At 57.2% G+C, this 20,524-nt stretch overlaps 8 protein-coding genes across 8 annotated transcripts; 3 read left to right on the top strand and 5 right to left on the bottom strand.

The window, feature by feature from the left end:
- Nucleotides 1-833: 833 nt before the first annotated feature.
- Nucleotides 834-1,765, top strand: DCS_00981 (uncharacterized protein; the record flags this gene model as incomplete). The annotated part of the gene is made up of 2 exons (XM_040798316.1): nucleotides 834-896; nucleotides 962-1,765. The coding sequence occupies 2 exons, from the start codon at nucleotides 834-836 to the stop codon at nucleotides 1,763-1,765; spliced, it is 867 nt and encodes a 288-aa protein (XP_040659199.1).
- A 948-nt stretch (nucleotides 1,766-2,713) lies between these two features.
- DCS_00980 (uncharacterized protein) lies at nucleotides 2,714-3,816 on the top strand (the record flags this gene model as incomplete). Its single annotated transcript, XM_040798315.1, has 4 exons — nucleotides 2,714-2,960; nucleotides 3,104-3,417; nucleotides 3,476-3,581; nucleotides 3,635-3,816. The coding sequence occupies 4 exons, from the start codon at nucleotides 2,714-2,716 to the stop codon at nucleotides 3,814-3,816; spliced, it is 849 nt and encodes a 282-aa protein (XP_040659198.1).
- A 1,384-nt stretch (nucleotides 3,817-5,200) lies between these two features.
- DCS_00979 (uncharacterized protein) lies at nucleotides 5,201-7,100 on the bottom strand (the record flags this gene model as incomplete). The annotated part of the gene is made up of 5 exons (XM_040798314.1): nucleotides 5,201-5,504; nucleotides 5,582-5,809; nucleotides 6,045-6,318; nucleotides 6,370-6,728; nucleotides 6,787-7,100. 5 exons carry the CDS (start codon nucleotides 7,098-7,100, stop codon nucleotides 5,201-5,203), a joined length of 1,479 nt encoding a protein of 492 aa, XP_040659197.1.
- A 1,001-nt stretch (nucleotides 7,101-8,101) lies between these two features.
- DCS_00978 (uncharacterized protein) lies at nucleotides 8,102-9,242 on the top strand (the record flags this gene model as incomplete). Its single annotated transcript, XM_040798313.1, has 2 exons — nucleotides 8,102-8,982; nucleotides 9,038-9,242. The coding sequence occupies 2 exons, from the start codon at nucleotides 8,102-8,104 to the stop codon at nucleotides 9,240-9,242; spliced, it is 1,086 nt and encodes a 361-aa protein (XP_040659196.1).
- An 835-nt stretch (nucleotides 9,243-10,077) lies between these two features.
- DCS_00977 (RacA) lies at nucleotides 10,078-10,717 on the bottom strand (the record flags this gene model as incomplete). The annotated part of the gene is made up of 3 exons (XM_040798312.1): nucleotides 10,078-10,141; nucleotides 10,213-10,445; nucleotides 10,562-10,717. 3 exons carry the CDS (start codon nucleotides 10,715-10,717, stop codon nucleotides 10,078-10,080), a joined length of 453 nt encoding a protein of 150 aa, XP_040659195.1.
- A 4,514-nt stretch (nucleotides 10,718-15,231) lies between these two features.
- Nucleotides 15,232-15,741, bottom strand: DCS_00976 (uncharacterized protein; the record flags this gene model as incomplete). Its single annotated transcript, XM_040798311.1, has 1 exon — nucleotides 15,232-15,741. One exon carries the CDS (start codon nucleotides 15,739-15,741, stop codon nucleotides 15,232-15,234), a length of 510 nt encoding a protein of 169 aa, XP_040659194.1.
- Nucleotides 15,742-17,150: 1,409 nt separating this feature from the next.
- On the bottom strand, nucleotides 17,151-17,841 carry DCS_00975 (uncharacterized protein; the record flags this gene model as incomplete). The annotated part of the gene is made up of 2 exons (XM_040798310.1): nucleotides 17,151-17,552; nucleotides 17,629-17,841. The coding sequence occupies 2 exons, from the start codon at nucleotides 17,839-17,841 to the stop codon at nucleotides 17,151-17,153; spliced, it is 615 nt and encodes a 204-aa protein (XP_040659193.1).
- Nucleotides 17,842-18,433: 592 nt separating this feature from the next.
- On the bottom strand, nucleotides 18,434-19,054 carry DCS_00974 (uncharacterized protein; the record flags this gene model as incomplete). Its single annotated transcript, XM_040798309.1, has 1 exon — nucleotides 18,434-19,054. The coding sequence occupies one exon, from the start codon at nucleotides 19,052-19,054 to the stop codon at nucleotides 18,434-18,436; it is 621 nt and encodes a 206-aa protein (XP_040659192.1).
- Nucleotides 19,055-20,524: the final 1,470 nt, after the last annotated feature.

The raw sequence follows: 20,524 nt of genomic DNA, 5'->3' as shown, positions 1-20,524 counted from the left end.
GCTCAACATGATGTTGGGCGGTTTGGGACCTTGACATGCACACCCTCCTTGGCGCCAAGTTCATGCTACGCCCACATTGAGGCCGAGGCGACGATCTTCCATCAGCTCAAGGCCATGTGCAAGTCGACGGCCGACAGACGAGGTGCGTTGCGACCTATTCATGCCTCCGTCCCATTACTCTCGCCACGAATCATTTTTTGTGATGCCCATTGTGGCCATTATCCAAGTTGTGTACGCAGTAATATTGTACTGTGCCAATTGGAAAATCCTGGGCAAAATCATCGGTATAGGGTAGGGAAGAGTAGGTGCCCCAGCTTTGATCAGTCTTTGAGCGACGTTGCATGATTGGAGTACGGAGTACTCCGTACAGTGCAATTACCTCACGCAAGTACTGTACGTGCACCTATTACTGTACGTGCACCTATTACCGTACGTGCACCTATTGCTGTACGTGCACCCATTACTGTGCGTGCAACTATTATTACAGCACGTGCACCAATAACTGTACTCCCTATCCGTACTCCGTATTTGCATCCTTATTAATACAGTACGGGTGAAACAAGAAACAGCGCCATCCGTCCTCTGTGGCGGAGCCGTTGCACGTGGAGGGGCAATGCGGTGGCGGGGTGCCGTCAGCCTGGCGATGGAACCACTCTCTCACCCACTTGCCATGGGGCCAAACTAGCGACCTTCATCCCGACTACCTTCGAATCGACGAGGTTGACGTTGCCTGTCCGTCCCGACGTTCATCTTGCCCAGACAACCGGCCATCATCGCCTCCTCGCCGCTGCAACGCCACCGACGACAAAGCACGCGTCTACTGCTCCCTCACCATGGTGTCCGTCGACCGCCATACGATTATGGAGGCCAACCGGTCGCTCCGCACCATCAAGACGGTATGTATGCCCCGTCCTACGTTTCCCGCGCTCGGCAAGTTCGTCTAACGACGGGCGGCTCGCAGGAACTGGAAAATCTGCTGGAAAAGGGCGTCATCAACGACGCCGTCTTCGAGCAGATCCACGGCGCCTTGCCGGAAGAATCGCCCCTTTCCGGCCCCCTCCGCACCTCGACATCGGCGACGGCCACGACGACGGCGGCGCCGACGGTGACGGCAGCGAACAGCACCTTGTCGCCCGCGCCCGGTCCCGGCACGCCCGTGTCGAGCGTCAACGGCGAAGGCGGCAGGCAACCCTCGCCCATGCTGGGCTCCAACGGCGGAGCCGGCCAGCCGTGCCCGTCTCCGGCACCGCCGTCGTACGAGGCCACGCCGCCGCCGAACCCGCCCCTCCGCGACGCGAGGCCCGCCATCGCCCACGCGCGGGCGCTCTACCGCTACAGCGCCTCGGACGCGCGCGACATGGCATTTGAAAAGGACGACAGGATTGCCGTGCACGAGTACATGAACCAGGACTGGTGGATGGGCCAAAACCTCCGCACGGGCCAGCAGGGCATCTTCCCCCGCAACTACGTCCTCGTCGAGACCGAGCAGAAGACGGTCGCCGGCCTTCCCTACCGACCGCCGCCGCAGCAAATGTACGCGCAGGGTCCGCCGCCGCCGCCGCAGCAGCAGAACCCGTACAACGCCCACGTACCGCCGATGGCCGTCGCCGAGGGAAGCCAGCAGCCGCCGCCGCCGCAGGAGCCGCAGCAGGGCGGCGGCAAGGCCGGCGAGCTGGGTAAGAAGTTTGGCAAGAAGCTGGGCAACGCTGCCATCTTTGGCGCCGGCGCGACCATTGGCGGAAACATTGTCAACAGCATCTTCTGAGAGGCCCTGTCAGCCTCGCCCCTTTGCTTCCGAACGGCGTTTGGTGTTTGCTTTTCTTTCTTTTCTCGCCGTCACAGGGAGAGGAGCCGGCTCGAGCCTGTCGTCGACTATTGGGTCGTTCCGCCAGAGCGGCCGTCGTCGACCAAGGACATGCCTGCCTGCCTGTCATCTGAACATATCCAACCGTGAACCAAATCAAACATTTCTCATCATGGACCGAGATGAGCATGTGCGCTCGTAGCCGTTGGCGACGCAGCCTCGGCACCGTAAGATTGATTGGCTCATCGTGCACCATGCCCAGCTTGTCGGATGCTGTATCCCGGCCTGGGCGAAAAGCAGAACAGTGCTGAACAGAAGAGATGTTTCCTCGCACCAGAACAGCCGCCGAGAGCCACAGGGCCCGAGGCTCGCAGCCCGCCTCACCACGAAACAGGCCCCGCTGACGTACTGCAAGTGTAGGGAGTAAGTCGGAAGTACTTACTGTACAGTAATTAATCATGCACTGTACCTCTTACATGTACTGCACAGGACTTGGATGAAGTTTTCGTACGGAGTACATGTAGGTACCACTGCAAGTATATGAGTTTCTTGTAGCACGGATTACCGTAGTTGTACGGAGTACAGTAGTTTTACCTACTCCGTACTGCGTAACTGCGTTGCATCACAAGTACAACTAGGTACTTCGACACCCACCCGTTTCGCTGAAATACTTACTGCACTCACAATACAAAGTACCAAACAAAGTACAGTACTGCAAACGCAAAATTCTAAAGACGGCCACGTCACCACCGCACAACGACCAACACACACCACCGCGCAGCACACAGCACACCAAGTACAGCGCACCACCCCTTCAAGCACCGCACTGTGCTGCACCGGCGCTCCGCTTCATTTTTTCCCACTCTTCGCCTGCGCTTTGGGCCCTCACCTCGACTCGGCCGACCGACCATGTCTTCTCGTCCCAGGAAGCGCCAGGCCGAGTCTGCCCCTCCGACACCGGAGGCCAAGCCCGTCGGCAAGAAGCGAAAGACAAAGAGGTCGAAGCATGACGACGAAGCCTACGACGTCGAGCTCGGCATCAACAAGCTGATCGCTCGCATGGACAACCAGCTGCTCGCCGACCACCTCGCCCAGCAGGTGGCCAAGTTTGGAAAGGACCTGAGTTCCGTCGAGCTGTCCGACTTGACCGTCTCTGGTGAGTGAGTGAGCAGAGCAGCCCGCCGGGGTGACCTGCCTGACCGACGACGACTGCCCACCGTCCAGCTCGTTCGAGCGATGAGCAAAGGGGGGATGGATGCCAAAGACTGCGTGCCGAAGGCTGACCGAATCGCCCGGCAGCCAGCTCGATATGCGAGACGACGGCGTGGGCCGATGCGAGAACGACGGAGAAGCTCGCCGACTTTCTGGAGGAGCATGCCGATAATCCGGCGAGCCTGAAAAGGGCACCCAAGAAGAACGGCGCCCCCCACACCATCATCGTCACCGGTGCTGGCCAGAGGGCGGCCGACGTTGCCAGGCACGAACCCCCCGAACCTCCCGGACCCGCCGGGCGTCCTTGGCCGCCTCCGCTGTGCTGCATCTCCCGGCTGACAAGTATGAGCAGAGTCGTTCGCAAGTTCGCCTGCGGCAAAGATGACACCGTGGCGAAGCTGGTACGTCAAGGCCCTGCGGCCGCCCTTGTCCTGATGAAGCATGCTCACCATGCCGCAGTTTGCCAAGCACATGAAGGTCGAGGAGCAGATCGCCTTCCTCCAGAATCGAAAGTCCGGCATCGGCGTCGGAACGCCGGCCCGCCTGTTCGAGCTGATCAAGCACGGTGGGTGCCCTTGACTGCTGCCCGACGGGCCGACGACCTGCTGACCTGCCTAGGCGCCCTCTCGCTCGAGAACCTGCAACGCCTCGTCGTCGACGCCTCCCACATCGACGGGAAGAAGCGAGGTGTCATGGACATGAAGGACACCCTGATGCCGCTCGCCCGCTTGCTGGCGGCAGACGAGCTGAAGACGAGATACGAGGATGAGAAGAAGCCGCTGGCCTTGTTGTTCTACTAGATACCCACCAACCTGCCCTTCGCTGCAGGTCGCCGCCAAAGTCACCAACTCATTCGCATCCTTCTCTTCCAAATACTTGGCAATCGATTGGTTTCCATTTCGCCTGCCTCCTTTACGCTGTCATTTTATCCGCAAGATATCTGGACTTGGAGAAATGGAGTTTCTCCATCTGTGAGCGGGGAAAGCCGTCTCCTCACAAACGATAAGCTCTCGCTGTTGCCATCACACCGACTGGCCGACGCAATGGCCGACGCAATGGCTGACGCCCCGCTGCTTGCTCCCTCCTCCCATTTGTGATATCCATCCTCCCGCTTCGCCTTTGCCGCAGACCCTATTTCATCCCGCCCCTCGACTTCCTTTGTTCACGCTCATCCTCTCAACACCGACCTGCATTCCCTGTCGAGCCTCGTTCACTGCCGCCTGCCACTGATCGCCCGGCCGTGTTTCGGATCACCTGCCACCGGTTGCTTGTTTTCATGACCATCGATGACGACAGCCAACCAACCAATCGTTTCTGCCAGATTTCCTTGTCCCCTTCTCGCACCACGCCCGGTTCACGACATGGGGAGTCAGCAGATTGCTTTGATGGAGTGCTGGCATCGCTGACTCCCGCCTCATATCCTCTCCCACCCGCCTGACAGCTGCAACTATGTTATGCAGGATAAGCCCGATCCTGGAGAGCCTTGTTCGAACTCCTCGCCGAGTAGCAAGGAGGCGAACATGGCTGAGGAAAGGAGGCGTTGGGACGGACAGGCAACGTCAACTTCAACAATTCGATGGTGGTCAGGATGGCGTCGCTAACTTGTCCCCCGCGCAATCATGGTGAATGAGTGAGTGAGTGGTTGAGCAAGTGGTTCTATCACCAGGCCAACTGCGCCCCGCCATCGCATTGCCCCTCGACTTGACCTTGGGTGCAAGTAATACAAGTGTACTGCACATGTACAACTAACGTCATTCACAGCTCGCAAATCCTGTGAGAGGCACCTATCCTACTCTATTCGCTTGAATTTGTCCCCCCAATTTCATCCTGCGACGAAAGTTGCAAGGCGAGCAGCACAGAGAGCGAAACGAGGCAACTGTACGAGATGCATACTACCGTACCCTTACATGTGAACAAGCGTGTAGAAGGGCCTACTGTACATACATATACAGCACGGCATAATACTGCACCATGTTGTAAAACTCTGTACTCTGCTGCACTACACTACTGTGCCACGTCACACTTTACTATGCTCCACTACACTCATGCTGTTGCACCGTAATGCAATATCCTCGTATTCTTCTTCTTCCCTTCCTAGTACAGACTACAGCAATCATCCTAGACACGTGAATTCCCAGTCACTATAACTAGCCATAATCACTGTCATTCCCTTGGGTCAGCATGCTACAACTCCATGTGCTCGTCATCACTGCCGCTTGGGCCCCCTTCCACGTCGTGTTCACTGCATTCCATCAACTCATCCAACTCGCATTTGTCAGCAAGCTCATATGCCCAAGCCAATATAGCTAAGATGTGATGCACAGCACCCTTGCGATGACCCTCGTCGTTGGGGTTAAACCATCCTGTGGAGTTCGCTTTCAAGTAATCAGTTGTGCGAGAGGGCATTTGATATTCGCTGAGAAAGTCATCTGATATCTCAAAGTGAGAAAAGTTGAGATAATAGGAAACAGCAAGGATGATAATAACGCTAAGGAGAGTTTAGCTTCCTGTACTTCGTATACAATGAGGATGCAGAAGCAACGAAAGAGGACATGTATAGCTTACCTCTCTTGACCAATAGTATAAGTAGTTTCCGCATTGCGCTGTGAGAGAGCCTGCACGACTAACTGACCTAAAGTCTTATCCGAGTCCGGGTTGGTCTGGCCGAAGAGGTGACAGAGCGAAAGGCTCCTGGACCAGATCCAATAGGGACATAAACCGTTGCATCGCACATCTTGCAGAACAGTACGCCGAATGAGACAGCGAGCAATCAGTGCACCGGTTGCTTCCGTGCTAGTGCCAGCCAGCCCACAATCTTGTCGTTGGTCACATCGAGGCTGCGCTGTGTATTTGTTTTTGTAAGGAGAAATCCTTAAGCCCTGGTGGTACAAGACGCCAATTTCTGGCAAGACATATACTGATCCTATTCTTAGTTTCTGCCCAGGCCCGACAAAACGATCGGCATGACTTGAACGTGATGTGCATTCAACTAGCCTCAATTGATTGAACGGCATCGTGAAGTACAGACGGGCGCGGAAGCTCTTGACCTCCCTGGCCTTGGCCTTCAGTATCTTGGATCTTGGCCAAATCGTACTGTAGCGCCGCCAGGTCTTGCTCCGGAAGTAAATGAGCGGTCAGGCGATCGCGAAGCGAATGGTACTGCTGATAGGGGATGGCGATAATCTTGACCATGATAGATGTTGGTTCTGGAGGTGCGAAAGTAGGATCCTCGAGTTTGTCCAGGACAATGGCAGAAATGCAAGCCTTGTATAGATAAAGGCTATCTTTATCGCTCGAAGTAACTAGCAGTTGGGACTAGAAATGGTGTATGAGTGGAGGAAGCTTTGACGAACTTCGTAGCAGGACACATGCCGTATATGAGGTCAAGTTGGCATCCTTTCGAAGGACGGCCCGGTCTCTATTTTCCTGTGCCATGGCGATAAGGATCGCGACAATGTATGGATCCTGCAGGGGATTTCTGGGGGTAATTTTCTTTATCTGAAGATGGCGCAAAGAATAGGCTGATTCGTAGCGAAATGCACGGCGGGGGAGCACAAATAAGTCGAAACGCAGAACCTTGAGTTCCTCGAGATCAATACAGGCAGCAGTGATCGGTGGCCATGCACCTTGATCTTGCTGCACTATAGGTAGAAATACGGTGCATTGGAGGGTCTGAATATCGCGTTGGTTAAAGGAAAAGACTATATTCTTTCTATCAATACATTAGTCTGGGAAATAAGAGTACATGGTAGGATCGGAATGCGACAAACCGTTGCACAAATGGTCCCTTGGTTGCAAGAAGCATAGGAAGAACGGTTGTGCGAAAGGAAAAACGCCACTTTCGATCTTCAAAGGCATGGCGAACACAACGGGCACCTTCCTTCCCGTACAGGACAGGTATTTTTTGGCTAGATTCAGGAGCCGGTTCGCTAAATGTGAATCCGAGCAGCTCGAGATGGCGGTCGGTCCAATGGACCGGACGTACGAGGAGTCGCTCTCGGCAATGGAGACGGAGAAGTTGAGAGATTGACAAGGGAGGAGCGGATTTCGATTCTGGTGGCGGCGAAAGCGATGCTTGGTCCATGGCGACCCGGAGTGTATGTTGAGGGAGGCAATGTTGAATAAACAAGACTCGCCTCTGGCGGAGATTCAGGAAGTCGAACGTTGCTCGATGGTTATGTCACTGCTGATGTAATCCGAGCGACGGGCTGGCGCTAACGAGTGATAGATGTACATGTACATGCACGTAACTTGTGCACATGCAAAGTCACTAGACCAAAATGACGATTCAATTTTGGAAGCGCTGTTACTCGTTGTACTTGCATGTACAAGTACAAAGTGAATGGACACACCCCTAGACTACGTAGTATACTTGCTTATTGCACTGTATGTACAGTACAGTTCAGTACAGGCCACTGGAGATATTGCAGCAAGTACTTGCTGTAGTACGCTGGTTTTACGAGGAATAATTTGGATGCGAATGACAAGCTAGTAATACTTGGTGCTGGAAAGAAACAATGTTCAACCGCCTAGAGGTAACTTGCAGCGATTATTGTGGTTATGGCTGTCCATATATTCTACAGTGGACTGTGTATCCACGGTAATTACTGAGTTCTCCGTCTCTGGACGCTGAGTGCCAAGGTAACTAACTAGCTGTACTCGCAGCGGAATACACAAGCGAGAATAAGCAGTACTTGGAAGTACTGTACTGTAGGGAGCACTGTACTACACAACTACATGTACGAAGTAGTAAATCAAAGTACTGTAATAATGTACAGGGAATAACTCAAAAGTGCAAGTAAGTACTAGGCACGAAGGAACTGACTGTGCCAAGGCCGTGTTTGGCTCTAGCGATAATAACAAGTACCGGGAAACACCTCCACAAAGTATCAAGTGCAGGACTCCGTACTCCGTACTTTGCAAAAGTTGCCCCACTAAAAATTCTGCCAAACTGCGCTTCAAGAAAGATTCCATGTCGACTTGTAAACGTGCGACTACACCTCCTACCAGGACCGTCATCGGGTTTGCTTTCAGTTTCCTCGTGCTTGACACGGATTTTCCGCACTTGACCAAAGTCGTGCCAAGATGAAGAGCAAGCGCGCACGCGAAGCCGCGACAAATGCTGGGGAGGATGAGCACGTCCCGGCGGCAGTGGGGGACAAGGCGGCGAAGAAACGAAAGCGAGAGGGCGACGAAGACCAGATGGTGGACGAGGTGAAGCAAAAGAAGACGAAGAAAGAGAAGACGGACAAGAAGGACAAGAAGGACAAGAAGGACAAGAAGAAAGATAGGAGCAAGGAGAGCAGGAAAGAGAAGAAGGATAAGCGAAAAGATCTTCTCGACTTGCCGGAAGCGGATGCAGACGAGGACGAAGAGATGAAGGATAGTAGTGTGTCGGTAGTAGAGGAGGCGAAGCAGGAAAAGAAGGAGAAGAAGGAGAAGAAAGAAAAGAAAGAAAAGAAAGAAAAGAAAGAAAAGAAAGAAAAGAAAGAAAAGAAGGAGACCAAGAAAAAGGACGAGACGGGGGCCAAGGAGGAGGCGAAACACAAAAAGGATACCAAGGAGGAGCAGGTGAAGCAGAGGAATGACGACAAGGAGGAGAAGAAGGAAAAGAAGGACAAAAAGGACAAGAAAGCCAAGAAGGAGAAGAGCGACGAGGGAGACTCCCAAGACAACGACGAAGCCAAGGAGGAACAGTCCAAGGACGAAAAGGCAGACCGACACATCGTCTTCGTCGGCAACCTGCCGTACACGGCCACGCAGGCGTCCATCATGGCGCACTTTGCGTCGCTCAAGCCGACCTCGGTCCGGTGCCTGACGAAGCGCGAGGACCCCAAGGCATGCCGGGGCATCGCCTTTGTCGAGTTCGCCAACGTCTGGACCCAGAGCACCTGTCTCGACAAGTTCCACCACTCCACCTTTGCCGATGGCAAGTCGGAGCCGCGCAAGATCAACGTCGAGCTCACGTGCGTGGCCCCCCCCCCGGAGACGAGTCCAGGATGACTGCTGACATTTCGCTAGTGCTGGCGGAGGCGGCACGACAAAGCACCGCAAGGACAAGATCCGCGAGAAGAACAAGAAGCTAGACGAGAACCGGGCGAAGCGGATCGACAAGGAGAAGACGGCCAAGGCGGCGGGCGCCGACGCTGGCGCCGAAGGCAAGCAGCAGCCGATGGCCGGCATCCACCCCAGCCGGCTGGCTCGGAACCCCGGCCTCGGCCATTGATGTCGATGCTGCCTCACCCTCTCGCACACTTGGCCTGCCGTGCCTTTTGCACCGCCGCTCGGGCCGCGATCCGGCCGGGCAAAGCAAGGACGGAAGCGCGCCGTTTTCGGATAGATACTGGAATAGAGAGATACCCCTCCCGAGGAATCAATGGCCGCTTCGTGCTGCTCTCGCCTCCCCTCTCGACTTTGGTCACTTGGGCCGAGCGGCGGATTGTACGCAAGCCGGGCCGTGCATGGATGGATAGATGGCCCTCGTGCGCATGCCCACAGTCAAGAAGACGGCCCTCGTGCGCATGCCCACGGTCAAGACGGCCCTCGCGCGGGATGGGAGTGCTATCTACAGAGGATCAACAGAGTGGGATATCGGATAGACTAGGAAGAGAAGGAGGAGCGGAAAGCAAACGCAAAAATCAATCTGCCAGACTGCAGCAAGTGACGACGCCGGCCCCGCCTTCACGCAGGAGCGATGAGACGACGAGGCCACTTCATGCGACGATGCCGCCCCTTCCCCTCCTCCGGGCAAGCGGACGGAAAGATGAAATGCTCCGGGCCGATCAAGGACAACATGTACAAGGACCCGTCGCAACGGCGGTCCCACGGTCGCCCCGATTCCCGTCATGCTCAACCCTGTTCCTCGATGCGTCGGCCGTCCAGCTTCTTCCACCAACGCGGACGGCGGAGGGGGGCGAATACGGGCGGAATGCGGGAGGTGACAAAATAGGCGCCGGGCGGGGGCGGGGCGTCCGCCCGTCGTCCGAGGAAGACCGACGACGTCGTCGGGTTGGTCAAGATCTCCCGCCGTCGGGTCGTCGAGCGGAGGGAGCCTTGGACGATTACAGAATCGAGCACTTGGACTTTTTCGATTTCGAATATTGGGGGCGGGGGTTCAGCACGGCGCTGCCACGTCCGCGTCCGTCAGCGGCCGGGCTCGGCGAGGAGGAGGGGCGGGGCACGGATCGAGGGCTCACCGGATGGCCTCGTCGAAGACGCTCTTGAGGTTGCGCTGGGTCAGGGCGGAGCACTCGAGGTACTTGTAGGCCTTGATGTCGCGGGCGCAGACGAGGGCCTGCTCGTACGAGACGGGCTCCATGCGCTTCTGCCGCAGCGAGTCGAGGGTGGCGACGTCCTCGCGCAGGTCCAGCTTGGTGCCGACGAGGATGATGGGGATGTTGGGGGCGTGGTGGTCAATCTCGGGGTACCACTGCATCGGTCAGCAAGGGCGGCACGGCACGGGCGGCGGGCCGAGGGATGAGGAGAAGGGATGAGGAGAAGGGATGAGGAGAAGAGATGAAGGAGGCTGCCGCGTCGACGCCGTACCTTGGCCTTGACGTTGTCGAACGAGGGCGGGCTGACGATGGAGAAGCAGATGAGGAAGACGTCGGTTTGCGGGTAGGAGAGGGGCCGCAGACGATCGTAATCCTCCTGACCGGCGGTATCCCAGAGCCCCAAGCTGATGGGCTTGCCGTCGACCATGACGCTCGCCGAGTAGTTGTCGAAGCTGCCGTGGGCGGGAGCCGTCAGTCAACGGGCGGCGGCGGCCGAGGAAGGGGCGGCGGGGACCAACACTGTGGGAATGTATTCGCCGGGGAACGCGTTGGTCGTGTAGGAGATGAGGAGGCACGTCTGCGGTCGCGGCGTGGCCGGCGTCAGCGGACGATCATCGGCATGCCGGCGGCTCGAGGGAGAGGCCAAGGAGGAACGGGGGAGAGAACCGACCTTGCCGACGGCACCGTCGCCGGTAACGACGCACTGCGGGACGATGGGCGGTCAGCTCAGCACGGGCAGGGGAGGAAGGCAGGGCCAAGATGCCTTTAAGGATTGAACACCGGGTTGCGACATGTCTGCGGTCGTGCGTCTGCGTCGGCGAGGTCTCTGCGGTCGTCGTCGTTCCTCTAAAAAGGCGGCCGAGGCGGACTGTTCGAGGACGGAAAGGAGGAGCGAGGCGGCGAGGCGGCGAGGCGGCGAGGCGGCGAGGCGACGAGGGCGAGATGGTGTGGACGGTACGGGCCTCGGGTGAAGGAGATGAGGCGCAGGAGCTTGACGTGACGGTGGTTGCGATGGCGATTTCGCGGGACGGAGACGACGGCGGATGAGAAGGGGGGAGGACTGGCCGACGAGGATATCGATGACGAGGGGCCAGGAGTCGGCGGCGGCGGTGGAGGTTGGTTGAGGATGTGATGTGTGGGTTTCAAGCCGGGCAGCCAGGTGCGTCCCAGGTCAGAAACAGTTGGTCGACAGCGCGGAACGGAGCTGAGGGCAGCTGCCGGAGGGGGGGGAGCGTTGGGCGGCGGGGCGCAAGGTTCTGGTAGGCATACTTGTAAGTACGCTTGGCTGTACATGCATGTACTTGTACTTGTGCTGTACTTGCAAATAAGCATACTGTACTCTGCACCGTACAGTATTGCACGTTTTTGCACGGCGCGCCCACGTACCACACGAAGCACAAGTACAAGTACATGCGCATGTACAGCACAGCACAGTACATGTAAAGTACATGCAAGTGCGCTGCAGGCACCGATATAGAACGACGAGAACATCGTAGGGAGCATTACGGAGTACAGAGTACTCCATACATGGACAACGCAGCACGTGAATGGCAACGCCGTGCTTCAGGTACTCGTTAACGTGGTCGGTGAGGCAAACTCGGAGCCATTTGATGGATGGTACATGTCTGCCTACATGAATGAATACTACCTAGCAGACGAACTTGACCGAACTCGTACTCTGTACGGAGAGCAACCGTACGTGAATGAGCCTAGCACCGAACGAACATGTACATGCAAGTACATGGACACGTACACAGTAAGTACTTGGGTCAGTAGGACGGAGTACAACTACAAAGTACAGTAGGTAGGCACTTCTCTACCTGGATGGTGCCCCTCGCAGGGCTAGCAGCGGTCCGGGGCATGGCGATTGGTGACTGCAGTCGTTGGCGCCGTCGCCCGTGGGGGATCGCTTGCCGGGGTTCGTCCGCCTTGGCCCGTCCAGGCGTTGCCAGGAATGCAGTACGGGGACACCGTAGTTGCACTCGCACGCACGGTACGGTGCCTGTGCAGTACTCCGTACTTTAGCACTCGTCGAGCGCTGCGGATGCACTACGGCCGATACAGGGACGGGCGCTGGGCCGGACGATGACGCTCGTGCGCGGCAAGGCGCCCGAGAACGGGTGCGTGCTGCCTGCTGCCCATGCAGTCGGGACAAGGAATGGGAAGCAGGGTCCAGAATGAAACGAACGGCAACAAAGGGGGCGACCATGGGGGCGACCATGGGTGGTCCGATCGACGACCATGGTGTCTCTTTTTTCGTCAGAGGTACACGGAGAAGCCTGCACCTGCGTTCGCGTCGGAATACTTGCACGCACAGAGGAATACGTGCACAAAAATTGACGGCAATACGGAGTCCGTAGTACCTTGAGTATCTCCAAGTACGTGGACTGATTCAGGGCACAGGATTGCAACAGGCACTGCAAGTATGCCTTGTGCGACGACCAAGTAAAGTACTTTGTAGGTACCTACCTAGTAATAATGAACCCCGTACATGCTGATCCAGGTGTACAGCCCAATGCACTGGTACCTAGGCAGTACCTACTAGAGGTAGGCATCAAAGGACGGTCATGGCATGCCGAAATACCCCTAGGCACAGTACCTACCTATGGTAGGCGTGTACTTGCCCCAACCAATACCCTTGCGGGTACGGAGTAGTGGCTACAAGTATCCGTACAAGCAGGCCACTCGTCAGTATGAGCACGAGTATCGATACCGTGCTGTACGAGTACTTGTACATGCAGGTGCAAGTATTAATGTACGGAGAACTTTCTCGCATACCATCTCTGTGGGTGGAGAAGCCGCTAATGCCGAGCACTTGCAAGCACGTACTGTACAGTTGCATCTTCAAGTCCAGTCAGTCCATGTACATGTACAGGTACTTGTACTTACTTGTAAGTACATTTGGGCCGCATGTACCAAGTACTTGCAGAGCAATACACTTGTAAGTACACCTACAGGGTACCCCTTCTCCGCACATACCAGGTACGTGCTGTACTGTAGGTGTATCCAGGTCCTCGTGTGTGCGTACAACTACTCGCTGTATTCCTTTACTTGTACGAGAATACTTGTCCCTACATGACCTGTACAGTACAGTTTGTGCTGGGTATGCCGAACAGCAAGCGGCGGTATACGAAGCAATTACGCCGTATTGGATGTGCACTTCCCGTGCGGAGTACTTGTACTCGTAGTTGTGCTTTCTTGAATGCACACCTGCTTGTACAAGTACTCTGCGCAGTACGGCGTATGGAGTGCCCATTTGAACGCTCGATGTAGGGTACCAGGGTTAGTTTACATATAATATTAGTTGTAATATTACACCAAGTACTCCGTACGCAAAGTCCCTTCGTCCTCGTCCCCCTTATTCCATGTACTTTTATTCCACCTGCTTGTGCTCCGTACATGGTGTAGCCACTAATTACCCCATACTGCTGTTTCCATGTACTTAAAAGTACTGCAGCATGCACACTGGCCTTCTCGTCTCGACCAACCGCCCAATTACTGCTGGGCAATACGGAGTAGTTTGAGAAACCTGCCTCCCTCGTGTCTCTCCCTGCGACTCCATGCACTCACCCTTCTGCTCCATGCCGGGGCCCGTATCTGCGTCGTCGGCAACGATCCAACCGACTTGTCTGGGCTTCCGTCCTGCTCCAACCCCTCGCCTTGCCCCCGCCCGAGCCATCGAGCTTCGCATCGCCTTCCATTGAGCCATCCCAGGTCGGTGGGTCTAACGGTCGTGCCGCGAGCCGTCATATGTGACAAGATATGCATCATGCATGCCTCTCGATATCTACGTCCCCACTCCCTACCGACTACCCACCAGGACCCCCTACAGGTATCCGTACTTAAGTACTCCGTACAGTACCCGTACTCCGTACAGTACCCGTACTCCGTAAGTACATGTACTTGCAGCGTACTTACAAACAGGACTCCGGACAAGTACTCAGTTGCAGGACTTGCAACTACAAGTACAAGCAAGCACTGAGTACTAGGTGGTACTAAGTAATCATTACTGTACGGCTGGTTCTGTGTAAGCACTCCGCACATGTACAGTAATTGATTACTCCGTACTAACGGTCACCACCTACGCCGAGTCGCAGGCACGGTAAAAGAACAAGTGCATGCACATGTTCGAATGGTATCGACATCAGTCCTCCGTACTCCGTATTTACATGAATGTACTCGTATCTTTATACGACGGCTGGTCACGCCAGCCTCGTTGATAAACCTACATGTACAGAGTACTTGCACGCACTCGCACAAGAACATGTACATGTGCTTACTCCGTGCAGAATGGATACTTACCGTACTCCGTACTTGCATACTAACTTACATGTACAGTAGGTGTACGGAGTACTCCGCGCACACATTACAGCATACGACCCGCAGGTACGGTACAGGTATTCTGCAACTACAGTACAAGGCGCACAAGTACATCTACTTGTCCTCTGTTCACGAGGTGCTGTACGGAGGACGGGACGGAGCGCAAATGGCCCATCTCCGACAGCCTGAGACGTCCTCGAATAGTGGAATCCAAGCCGCTCTAGTGATGGTGCATGTACTGAAGCAATAGGTACTAAGCTGCTGCACCCCATGCTCTCGCCGTTACCAAGTGCTGTACACGACAGTAAGTGCACCTACATGCAAGTACGTGTGCGCTGTCGATGGAGGAACCCAAGGCGCTCGAGTGATGGTGCATGTACTAAACAGTACTTGCTGCACCCCATACTGTCGCCGTTACCTACTACGTATAGTACCTACAGTAGTGCTGTACAGTACACGTCAGTAATTCCTCTACATGGTACAAGTACATGTGCGCTGTACGATCGATCCTGGCAGCCCCGCCACCTGCTGAGCGACGGCCGGGACGAAGCCGAATCGAATCGTTGGCACCTGCACGAGTGTTCCCAGCGAGGAGATCTGGCATCCACGACGCCTCGTGAATCACATTCCACGGCATGCCACCGCACCTCGGTCCATGACCTTCCTTGCACCACCACCAGCCCGCACCGTCCGTCGCTGGTCCGGGGCAGGAGAAGCACCTTGACGCACCCCCTGCGACGGCACTTGCTTCACCACCAACCGCGCTGAAACGAAACAAGAGAGCTCTTGCTCGTGACCGAAAACGACACGACACCCATCCGCCGAACCATCACACTGCCGCATGTCGGCTTTCCGTATGCCTTGATCTCGGTAGCGAGCCTGAAACGGTCGAAGAGGATCATAGTTTGACTGCAGCTCGAACCCCTCCTCCTCCTCCTCCTCCTCCTCCTCGACTCCCATTCCATCCAACCCGATTGCCGACAATGGATGGATGGGATTTCCTTCGCCCATCGTTTCAGCACCCTCTCCATATCGAGTGAGTGGACGGCGGCGAGGGTACGCCAATAGATGGTCCGCGAATGTTGGCACCGAAACGTCGACCTCTGCCGTCACACGAACCGAGCGAAGCATGATTAGAGTTACCTGATCAGCGTGCAGCGTACGCTCCTAGCCCACACGTTGCAACACGATTCAGTATTTGCGCAAATCCGACCCCAGCATGAGTTGACCTTGAATCGGAGCGCACATGGCCGCCTTGTACAATCCGCAGTCCCACCCTACCCTGCGTCTCCTGCCAGCCCGCGACGGCCGACGGAAATAGGGGTCTGGGGGCTCTCCCCGTCCCTGCTAGCAGGCCGCTTCACGCCTGTCCGGTCTTGAAATCCGCTTCGGTGGCGTCTCGTCAAGACCACGACCCGCCCGTCCGTCCCGGGAGGACCTCATGCCCACGGCCTACTGTTATCCTAATGCTGCCGAGATACCTTGCGGCCCCGCCTTCCAACCGCTTCGACCGAGACCGACATTGCGCCGGCGGGATGCCATGTGTCGGGTCCGAGGGCGGCACGGCAAGGATGACTGTTCAAGGGCCGAGATGGGATGGTCCGTTGTGGGGATGTGAAGCACATCCCTCACGACATGCTCCTCCGTCCTCGTGCGCGAACAACGATGCATCTTGGCCAAATTGAAACGAATGCGCGTTGCGTGGCCACGAACCTCGAAATCGCCCACTGCACTCACCTTCTCGCGTCGACGTAGTCGGAATGTGCTGCGCACGAGCGGAGTCATGCATCGAGATCAGGCCTTGGAAGCTGCCGCGCACCATGGTGACTCATCCCGGCATGGCAGAGAGTGGCAGGCTGTCGAAGATGCCGTGCACTTCCAAACGTCACCCATGGTGGAAATTACGCACCGCGCATGGGAACATGTATCCAATCCAATCGCGGCCCGGTCTGCAGCCTCACCGGTCGCCGCCTGTGTCAGGGCCGCGTCCCCATGGCAGGCAGTCAGCCTTGCCTGCGTCTCGGGACACTTCAACATTGGTAACGCCAAGGAGTCAACGGTCAAGAGTTGATTCAAGTTTCGGTCAACCGCCAAGAGTTGATCAAGTTTCGTCACAACTGCCGTCAAAACTGCCAAAAGACCCATCGATACACCGGCAACGACGGATGACGAGGCCGCCGTGGAGGGAATCGAGTGTCCATGGCAAGAGGCAGGAGGGCATGAAAGGCAAGGCTAGGCAAGCCAAGCCATAGAAAGCAAGCGGGTAATCGAGAAAACGACAGGGATGCAGCACAGCGATACCACCCATCCGAATCCAGTCCCGTCCGTTCTCAATCTCTGCAATGCAAGCCACACCCCATCTTGTTGACCGTTCACGTAGGCGTGCATGCTTGTGCGACCACGCCTTCCCAAAAATAGAAGAACTCGAATGGAAAACCCCGTGCGGCCGAGGCCCCAGGATCCGACGTGACCTTTCATCGACAACGTCAACCTGGCACGATGCGAGCAAGGGAGGCCGCTTCTGCCGGCCTGTCGGCGCGCTATGCATTTCGCTCCTCGTTGGTAAACAGATCCCACGTGGCCGGCTTCAAAGGGTCAAACTTGACCTTGGGGTCCTTGCCGTCGAAGCGGTGGGCGTCCTTCTTCGCCTCGACGTACTCCATGGCGCAGCGGCGCACCAAGTCCCAGTCCTTGGTGGCGAGCGTCACCGCTTGGCCGTCGTCGGCCACGGCCCGGAAGGCGTTGTGGGTCCAGAGGACGCAGTTCCAGCTCGGGTCCTCAGGGTGCATGGGGACGGCGGCGAGCATCTTCTCGAGCAGGGCGCGGTCGTGGATCTTGCCGACGACGATGCGGACGAGGAGCGTGGCGGCCCTGTTCGAATCGTTGAGATACACCCACTTCCGCAGGGGCTCGACCGATCTGCCGCGGGAAACAATGTCCTCCTTTGTGTGATACATGATGTGGCGGCTTCCGGAGCAAGGGTTTCGTTTGGGTCCAGCCAGCAAGGCCCAGTGATACCTGCGCACGCCGCGTCAGCGGCACGCTCCGGCGGCCCAAGAGGTGAGAGAGGGCCACTTGCTCATCTTCGCCGTCGGGCATCTTGGGAACGCTGCCGCGAACGTAGAGACCGACGTGGAGGCGCTCCTTGTCGACGCCGAGAAATTTCTTGATCCATTTCACCGGTGCCTTGTTCGACGCCCGCTCGGGCGTTTTCTCGCCCGTCAGGCACATGGTTGCTTGATGCAACAACGTGGCGGCCGGTTCCGTGCTATCCGCCAAGGGGGTCGTCGAGCGGAGAAGAATGTCAAAAGATGCCAAGGCTGAGGACCAAAGGCTCGAGGTATGCGTGGAAGCTATCCGGAGTGGATGCGAGCAGGCTGTTTGTGCGTTGCCCGTGCGGAAGAGGAGGAGGAAAAGAAGGTGAGGGGAGGCAAGGGAAGGGAAGGAAAGGAAAGGAACAGAGAAGAAACGGGGTCGAGTCCGATGGCAGGGTTGGAAAACAGTTATTAATAGTCCGAGGGACTCGGCGAGAAAAAAGGCCGCGGCAAAGACGGAGAGTCTCGGTAGAGCCCAGAGATGAACCTGTCGGTCGTCGAGGAGAGGGGAGGGGGGCAAACAACCGGGCCTTGGCAAGGGTTCGCTTTCTGACCTGGCCTGGACGCAAAGGCGACGAGTGGTCCAGTAACTGGTCCATCTCTCGCGGCAGAGGGAACGGGGTGTCGCACAAGCGTTGGCAGATGCGGCAAATTACCTGAGTAACCCTGCCAACGCGGGCGGGCATGCACGCACACCGTTTGATGTGCTGCCTTGAGCAAAGGTCCCGTTACACCAACGGCACGAGTGAGGCTGGACGGTGGTCTGGTCCTTCTGGTTTTTCTGAGGGGCCCTGGATCGATGGAGAGTCGGTTGCCTCGCCGTCATGCCATGGCGTGGGGTGCCGATCCGTCACGTCGAGGAGTGACAAGATCCGGGCTCGTCGTTGCGGTGTGGCGAGGCGAACAGTTTTGTTTGCCCGTTCACGAGCGAGCCGATGATCGCCGGTGGCCGCTGGCATCGGAGCGGAAGCATGAGTGGGAGCGGCCACGGAACGTGATGTTGGGAGTCGACGACGGCGGCCGACGGCAGCGGCGACGGGCGACGGCGAGAAAGTGACGAGCAAGCGACCCAAGGCGACGGCTCCGTCGAGGCCGACACGACACCCTGGCGAACAGTACAAGGCGACCCCGTCACCGGCGCACCGACACGTCTGCACGACCAGCAGGCCCCAGGCAAAGGCAACGCCAAGGGCAGAACGGGGGACGGGGCCGTGTGCGACAGAGGGCCGCGTCGACGCCGCAGTCGGTGCTCTCTGCCTTGCCCAGATGTGCTGACCGTCAGTGGTCGGTAGGCCCGCCAGCGCCAGCAGGAACAACGGCTGGTGGCGGCTTTCGTGCCATGGCGCCATGCGTCAGGACAGTTGGCAGTCCTGGCCCTTGTCGACGGGGAAAAGGGCGTCGACGGGCATCCGTCGTGCCACCGTATGACCAGCTGGTTGGTTTCGACGGCATGCAGCCGGACCCCGTCCCTCGGACATGCTCATCCTCGCACTCGTCGTCTCGCACTCGTGCGTGACCGACCAGAACGCACGCACCACCATCATCACCACCACCAACACAAGTCGGGGCAAAAGTCAGCTTCCGCTTCCGCTCCGGCTGCCGCTCTCGTCGAGGGATGGGCGGATGACGCAGCTGGCCAGGTACGTGCGGCGGCGGCCATCGAATGACAGCCCGTTGACGTCTGCGGGAGCTCGTCGAAGCTGATGGACCCCGACTTCTGACGCCAGGGTAGGGCAAGAAGGCACCGAGGAGGGCAGGCAAGCTGGGCGGCGGAATGAGAACGCTGAATGCCACGGCATGGAGGAATCCGTGCAAGTAAAACACGCAGCTGGTTTGGAGGCGAACAAGCAGACAGGCGACCAGGCGGGACGGGCGTGTCGTGTCAGGCAGGCAGGCAGGCAGGCAGGCAGGCAGGCAGGCAGGCAGGCAGGCAGGCAGGCCGCAGAAACATGAATGAGCAGGAGCGAGCAAAGGGTGCTTGCCGTGTCAGACTGGCTGATGGCTGGCGTTGGTTTTGCTTTTGACGGCAAGCTGCTTCCACCACGGCTCATGCTTCGGGCAGGAACGAGTCAGGGCGGCGCCTCTTTCGGAAGCGCCCGCAGGAGTGCCGCCGCTGGTTCGAGACAGGCGCGACCAACATGCAATATGTGCCCCATGCCTTCCTTTGACCTGCACACGTACAACGACATTGAGCAGGAGCGACGAGCGCATCGTACGTGAGCAAAATACGACATAAGATATACCGCCATACAAGTATACATGTACCGCCTCTGTACGGAGTGCTCCGTGTAGTATTGCACGCAGTGATGTGCTCCGAGCAATCCTCTCCTTTTTTTCGTCTCCGACCGCGTGGCTGGCAATATCGGCACTCGTGGCAGTATTACGGAGTACTGGTATGGAAGATCGAGATCGTCGGTCAAGGGGGGGTGTCGTAGGGATCGCACATCGCACGGGCCCAAGATTGGCACAAAACTGGACGAGAGCATGATTTGCCTCTGCCTTGGCTGATTGTCCCCGGCAGACGAACGGCGGACGTGTACATGTACGCTCTCACAGAGTAATACATGTGCCTGCATGCACGACTGGGCAGCGGCACGCAGCAGGACGAAGCGCAGATTGGCCGGGCCCCCTGCGGACTCGTGCGTCGCGTGTCACCCCTCCGGGCGGGCGCATGAGGCAACCTTTCCAGATGCCAGCTGTGCTTCTCTACCGAATTATCCTCCGAGGTCGTTCCTGGTACGAGCCATTGTGCAAGGGCACTCTCGTATCACCATCGTACGTGCAAGGCGCGCGCGGCACTGCACCGCCCTCAGGCCATC

The sequence above is a fragment of the Drechmeria coniospora genome, chromosome 01 (assembly GCF_001625195.1).
Source record: "Drechmeria coniospora strain ARSEF 6962 chromosome 01, whole genome shotgun sequence".
Classification (NCBI taxonomy): domain Eukaryota; kingdom Fungi; phylum Ascomycota; class Sordariomycetes; order Hypocreales; family Ophiocordycipitaceae; genus Drechmeria; species Drechmeria coniospora.
Note: the sequence above shows the minus strand (reverse complement) of the source record. Positions and strands in the feature narration are given on the sequence as shown.